Source organism: Mus caroli, chromosome 17, assembly GCF_900094665.2.
Source record: "Mus caroli chromosome 17, CAROLI_EIJ_v1.1, whole genome shotgun sequence".
NCBI classification, from domain to species: Eukaryota; Metazoa; Chordata; class Mammalia; order Rodentia; family Muridae; genus Mus; species Mus caroli.
The window spans coordinates 37,208,082-37,214,958 of NC_034586.1; the positions used below are offsets into that span (position 1 = coordinate 37,208,082).

General features: G+C 34.0%; 1 protein-coding gene across 1 annotated transcript in view; it reads right to left on the reverse strand.

Annotated features, from left to right (window-relative positions):
- The window catches only part of LOC110284058 (cysteine-rich secretory protein 3-like), a 47,753-nt gene extending 41,856 nt beyond the window's left edge, over window positions 1–5,897 (reverse strand). Inside the window, exons 1-2 of the mRNA XM_021149647.1 lie at window positions 5,826–5,897; window positions 1,861–1,977 (exon numbers count right to left, since the gene is read on the reverse strand). Of these exons, the coding sequence (XP_021005306.1) occupies window positions 1,861–1,977; window positions 5,826–5,897 (189 nt within the window). The remainder of the gene's footprint in view (window positions 1–1,860; window positions 1,978–5,825) is intronic.
- Between the last annotated feature and the right edge of the window lie 980 nt (window positions 5,898–6,877).

Consider the following 6,877-nt stretch of genomic DNA (forward strand, 5'->3'; position numbering starts at 1 on the left):
GAGGGGGAGAGGAGAGGGAGAGGAGAGGGAGAGGAGAGGAGAGGAGAGGCTATACAAAGCAGAATTCCTGGTCTTTAAAGACATTGCTCACAGTGGCTTTTGATTATTTCATTAGAGGCATGCTTCAGACTTAATCATTCTTCTGAACAGTAGCCACAGGCATTCAATTTGTGGGCTGAACAGCATATGAACTGCATAGATACAGAGTCTTATTTCTAAGTAGCTTCTCTCCTTAAGTTGATTCATTGACACATTAAACTCTCCATACCTGTGTGAAAACGTGTGAGGGAGTGTGTAATATTGTATGTGTGTCTCATATGTAAGAAATGTTGATGTAAAGTCTTCAAAAAGACAAACAACTAACTTATTTAATTTCTCTTCTGTTCTACTAGAGATTTTTATGGGAATTGTTACATATTTAGCATGATTGTTTTGTGTAAGCCTTCTTCATAGTCATTGCTTACAAGTACAAAACAAACAAAAATAGAAGTAACAATATGTTAACATTTAAAATTTCATGAGCTAAATATTCTACCAAGAATGGAGAAAAAAACAACTTTTAACACCCAATAAATAGATTAGTATTTTCTCAGTCTCTGCAAATTCTAAATTACTTTATACTTTAACTGAATGTTAAACCACTTAAAATAAAACTTTTTAAACACTATGTGATTAAAATAATGATAGCTAAGAAGTACAACCTTAATAATGGATAATTAAATGATTTTCAAATTCATCCAGAGATTACCATTTGTAATGTTTCAAGAAGTAATATATCTTATAGTCCATTTATTTATGTTCTCATACTTTCTATACTTCCTCATGTAAAGAGTATGTCTAATAATTTATTTTTAACATAATATACTAATCAGCTACCCAGAATGTACATAAGTTGCTGTCACCAAAAATGAAGATAGAGTTTGGAACATACACATTGCTGTCTTACACAAGATTATGTATTTGAAGACATCCTGTACTATACAGTGAGATCTGTATTCCACCAAATCAAAAACAAAAAAAAAGTAAAGAAAGATAATGAAAATATTTGATGTTTTCTGAGAAAAAAATGAAGAATGAGTTGCTCAGATAAAACACATTTTTATAATTAAAAATATATCTTATGAACATGAACAAGCCACATCATCAGATAAGCTACCACTTATGTACATGTCTTTAATCTCAGCACTCTAGAAGCAGAGACAGGTAGATCTCCATGAGTTTGAGGCTAGCCTGGTCTACAGACTCTGTTCCAGACAACCTGGAATACAGAGAGAAACCCTGACTAAAAACAAACAAACAAACAAACAAACAAACAATATAAAAACAAAAAGAAAATCACAAAACAAGGTAGATCAGATACTCGATTAAATGATCGAAATTTAGAAATTCTAATTACAGAGGGCTGCAAAAGCACCTGAACAGATAAGAGCCTATCCTGCTACTTTAGCACACTTGAATTCAACTTGTAGCATCCATATGGAATGGGTTAAAACCACTGTAAATTCAGCTCCCAAAAATACAATTCCTTTTGATGTCTATAGACTCTCTTCTGATTAAGCACATACATTCAAAAGTGCATAAATATACCCAAGACAAACATACCCATAAATAAAAACTAATAGGATAAAATTAAAAGGAGATTCTAATTTCAAGCCCCATCATATTACTTTAATTAGTAGTTTCATCCTTCAATCTTTAAAGGAGAGAAAGAGATGATCCCTACCATGTTTCACTTGTGATCTATTTATAAGACACAAAGTTGGCATGGTCAGAGACAATTTTATAAACTATAAAACTATAAAACAGCCAATTAGCATAACACAGCTCTTCCAAATGCACTGCCCTGGTGTGAGCCCTCACCATTTTTAGTAAGTCACTGCCAGGTGGAGAAACCATTCGTCTCAATTGGTTGTGCTGGCTTACAATCTCTTCTTGGACTGAGTTTTTAGTGGTTGAAAGTTTCTCAAGACTGTTTTCCTAAAGGGAAATAAAATGAAAGTCACATTAGTGTATGATAAGGTTACATAAACTGGTGAAAATGATGTCTCAGGTGAAGGAAGTTCATTATAAAAGTGCTCAGACAATATTAGACATTGACCTTGAAACTAAAACTTAAGAACATCTGTTACTTTTCATCGGAAACATTTTAAACAGAAATTTTGAGAATAAAGCATGAATTCATGGCATGTCAAAGTAAAAGTAAAAAAAAAAAAAAAAGTAAAAACCTTTTCTAATCAACAAATATCAAATTTTATTTAAGAAAAGTCTATAACGCCTGGCGTGGTGGCGCATGCATTTAATCCCAGCACTTGGGAGGCAGAGGCAGACGGATTTCTGAGTTCGAGGCCAGCCTGGTCTACAGCGTGAGTTCCAGGACAGCCAGGGCTATACAGAGAAATGCTGTCTCGAAAAACCAAACAAAAAAAAAGAAAAAAAAGAAAAAGAAAAGTCTATAACAATAGTCATGCATGGTAGAGAACCTTAAGTCATTCCCACACAATTAGGCTATAGCAAGGAAGTTTTAAGAAATGAAACACATAATTTATTATACATCTTTGAAAGAGATATCTAGTCTTTGATACGGAGTTTGGAGGCTTGTGAGACTATGGAGGTCTAGACACACTATATGTGTGGATTCAATTATCTATTTCAGTAAGAGAATTTTTATATGTAATATGATTTTGTGATCCCTCCAAAGAGTATTGTCTAATATAATATCTATGTCAATTTGTAGGCAATGGGTTCTTGAACTTCTTGAGTATTACTGGCTTTAAAGTTTAGTGAACATAAATAAACCTGTTGTTAACTCAGAAGCTGATATTTAGTTTCACGTTTTTGTGTTTGTGTGGGACAGGTAGGTAAAGTGTATAAGAATTGGCAGAGATCTAAATACCCCTTGCTGATGGAAGTATACTTCAAATCCTCTCTTCTTCTACAGTGTAGAGCAAGATGTTAGTGCTTAATTATCAGTGGACAGACCTGCACATACATTTCATCTTACTTCTTGGATAAGCTGGTTCTCTTTCATGTAGTCCTTAGTTTCATCAAATTTCTGCAGACATTTGTCACATAGATCTAATCATACTGTATTACCAGTATTTGCAAAATGTCTACATCTAGCTGTTGTTTTATGTTCTGAAAGCACCAATGAATGCCTTGAGCCAAGGACTTTCTCACAGCTAGTGAATTTTTTTCTTAACAAGTAGTGATTTTTAAGACAGAAAGAATGTATGTTTTTAAGTCGTTGTTGGAAAATTCTCATATCATGTTATAAAGTAAAGTGACAATAATATTCAGTATTTATTTATTGAGGAAAAGGCATAATTTTCTAAACGTATTTGTTTTTAACTAAGTGTATACGTTTGTATAGATGAGAAAAACACATGTAGAGGACAGAGGAGCATAGCAGATCCTTTGGAGTTGGAGTTACAGATGAATTTAGGCAAATTGAGATAGGTAATTTAAACCAAAATTTACGTTGCAAGAGTAGTAAATGTGCTTATCCACAAAGGAATATCTCCTTAGATATTCCATTTCAACTGAAAACCCTACTTATGGTTGTTACCTTTCTAAAGCCATAATATACTTTTATGAGAAAGCCATTATTATTTTCTGCTTTTTTCTACCTTTCTTGGTCACTGAAAACTTGAAGAGACAATAAGCGTGCTTCTCTTTCCTTGACAGACAATGGTAATATTTTTAAAGAGATATTATTAACACGGAAATATAAGGATAAAAACTAGTTAAAGGGTTTATATTGGGTAGGTAATATGACCTAATAATTATAACAGCACAAATTTAAGACAGGAATGGAAATGAATGTCAGGGAAATCAGTTCTTCATGATAACTTTCAAAGAAAACTTCATTCATCAAAGGTGACTCTGAATTGCTCTGCTATTTGTATCTTGAAATTCTCTGAAGAGATATCAGTAGACCAATGAAAAAAAGTGAGTGGTTAGGAGGAATGGAGGGAGAATAGATAGTTCAAAGGTGCAATAAAACAGAATCAGTTTAAGAAACTAGCAATACCAACAATGTCAATAAACACCTATATTATAAATAGTGTCTAGATTTCTAATTTGGATATGGTAACCAAAAAGAAAATAAGCCATGAGGCTTATATTCCAAAACAAGTTTGTCCAGTAATTGGCACTCCCTATTCTTGAAGAATTCCAGTTGTCTCCAATGCCCAGACCAGAGAAGAGTATGAGGGTACAGCAATATAGAAGGCTTTTAATTTTAGTAGCTTTCTAACAAGATGGGAAATATCTTTGCTATTCCTACATACTCCATCATTTAAAAGGATGGCTAAGCCTCACTGGTAATATCTAAATAAAAGAAAATATTATAAATAGTTAATATTTGGCTCATATTTATTGTTTGCATTGTAGATGTACTTACAGCATTGTGTGAATGTTAGAGTGTGTGTGTGTGTGTGTGTGTGTGTGTGTGTGTGTGTCTATGTGCCTGAGGATTAATCCCAGGGATTTATTCATTCTGAGCAAGTGTTTTTTAGTGTCATCCCTAGCTATAATCTAGCAAACTTTTAAATTTGAAAATAGACAAATAATCTTTCACAAAATATCTATGAAAAAGATATATATATTATACATATAATGAAGTTGTGCTATTTGAAATATAATACAAAGTTTCAGTGAGGACCACACAGAAATGGATTACATAAAATAATAACAATTCTTAAAACAGAAACTACACTAGCAAGATTTTGCTGAAAGGACCCAAATATAGCTGTCTCTTGTGAGACGATGCCAGGGCCTAGCAAACACAGGAGTGGATGTTCACAGTCAGCTATTGAATGTATCACAGGGCTCCCAATGGAGAAGCTAGAGAAAGTACCCAAGGAGCTAAAGGGATCTGCAACCCTATTGTTGGAACAACAGGATGTACTAACCAGAACCCCGGAGCTCTTGTCTCTAGCTGCATATGTATCGAAAGATGGCCTAGTCGGCCATCACTGGAAAGAGAGGCCCATTGGACTTGCAAACTTTATATGCCCCAATATAGGGGAATGCCAGGGCCAAAAGAATGGGAATGGGTGGGTAGGGAAGTGGGGGGCGCTATGGGGAACTTTTGGGATAGCATTGGAAATGTAACTGAGGAAGATATGTAATAAAAATATTAAAAATTAAAAAATTAAAAAAAAGAAATAAATCTAGAGATAGGAAAATTCCAATAAAAATATAGTTCAAATATCATGTGTAACTTTTATTTCTTGACCACATTAAAAAGAAGTGGGTATTTTAAATTAATATCAATATTTATATTTAATCTATATTGAAAAAATACAACTTAATGGTTCTTTATACAAAATGTATTATGATATATTTGTCTCTAGTCTTTTCTTTGATATTATCTTTGTGTAATGAATGCATGCCTATTCCTTTAGATATTGCATAAATATAAGTATTTTAATTTAATCAACCTAAATAAACATATTCAATATTCACTTGTAATTAGGGCTACAAGTTCTTTTACCACACTTTTAAAATAATGTCAACTGTTCTGAACTATCAATGAGTACTTTGTGATTACTACACACACTGGTCTTTTAAAAATTTGAAGACTGGGCAGTGTTGACACACACCTTGAATACCAGCATATGGGAGGCAGGGGCATGTGGATTTCTGAGTTCAAGGCCAGCCTGGTCTACACAGTGAGTTCTGGGTTATACAGAGAAAGCCTGACTCAAAAAAAATCAAAAGAAAAAAAAAATTGAAGAGTGATCTAGTTGTCTAGTTGCTTATTTGCATAGCCTTCATACCTGCCTAAATTGTTCTGATAAGATAATAATGCTTACCCTTACCTGAGAGCTATCTTGAAGAAAGGATGGGGGCAGTACAGCAGCCAGGAAGAACAGCACAAGCATTAATGCCATGGCTAGAGAACAAAGAAGAGAACAAAAACATGCATTATGATGATTAGTACATTGGGTTCTGAGAAACACACCTACAAATGCTCTGAGATGAAATCAATGTAGGTCCTCTCATCAGGTTCTAGGAGTCTAACCATTCTCTCTTTTTCCTTCCAACAATATCAAGGTCTTCCAGTTGTTACCATGACAGGGCACTAACAAGTTAAGACTAACCATTTCTTGATAAGTGTTTCCTACCCCTTTATAAATATATTGTTAGGAATACATCTTCCAAGTAGAAGTGAGAATGTATCATATCACTCCTGTCAGAATCTTTTTTTTTTTCAAAAACCTGGGTAAAATCTATGTCTTTGTTCTGGTTATTATTGCTGTGATGAAACAGCATGACCACAAACAACTTGGAGAGGGTTTATATGGCTTATATTTCCAAATCACAGCTCACTGAGAGAAGCCAAAGTGGGACCTCAAACACAGAAGGAAGCTGGAGGCAGGGTTGATGAAGACACCATGGACAGGTGTTACTGACTTGTTCCCAATTATTTGCTTAGCTTACTTTCTTATAGAGTTTAGGGCCACCAGCCTAGAATTGGCACTACCCAAAAAGGAATGAGGCCTACTTCTTCAACTCATAATTGAGAAAATTTCCTAAAAATTTGCCTGCATACAGCCTACTCATTTGGAAGTGTTCTCTCAACTGGGATATCCTCCACTCAAATAACACTGACTGTATGAAGTTGAAATAAAACTAGCCAGAATGTTGTCTACTGAGGATATGATGTTTATTTGTTTGTTAATTATTCACTAAAAGTGTTTTCTCTTCATTTGGAAACAAAGAATTTGGAACATATCTTCTTATTAATGGTATATTGCAAAACAGCCTGCCACATAAACACAAACACATGCACAAATATTTAAATGTATGCCACTATGCAATATATATGTATGCTTGCATATAGAGATCCGAGGCAATTGCTTTTCACCCT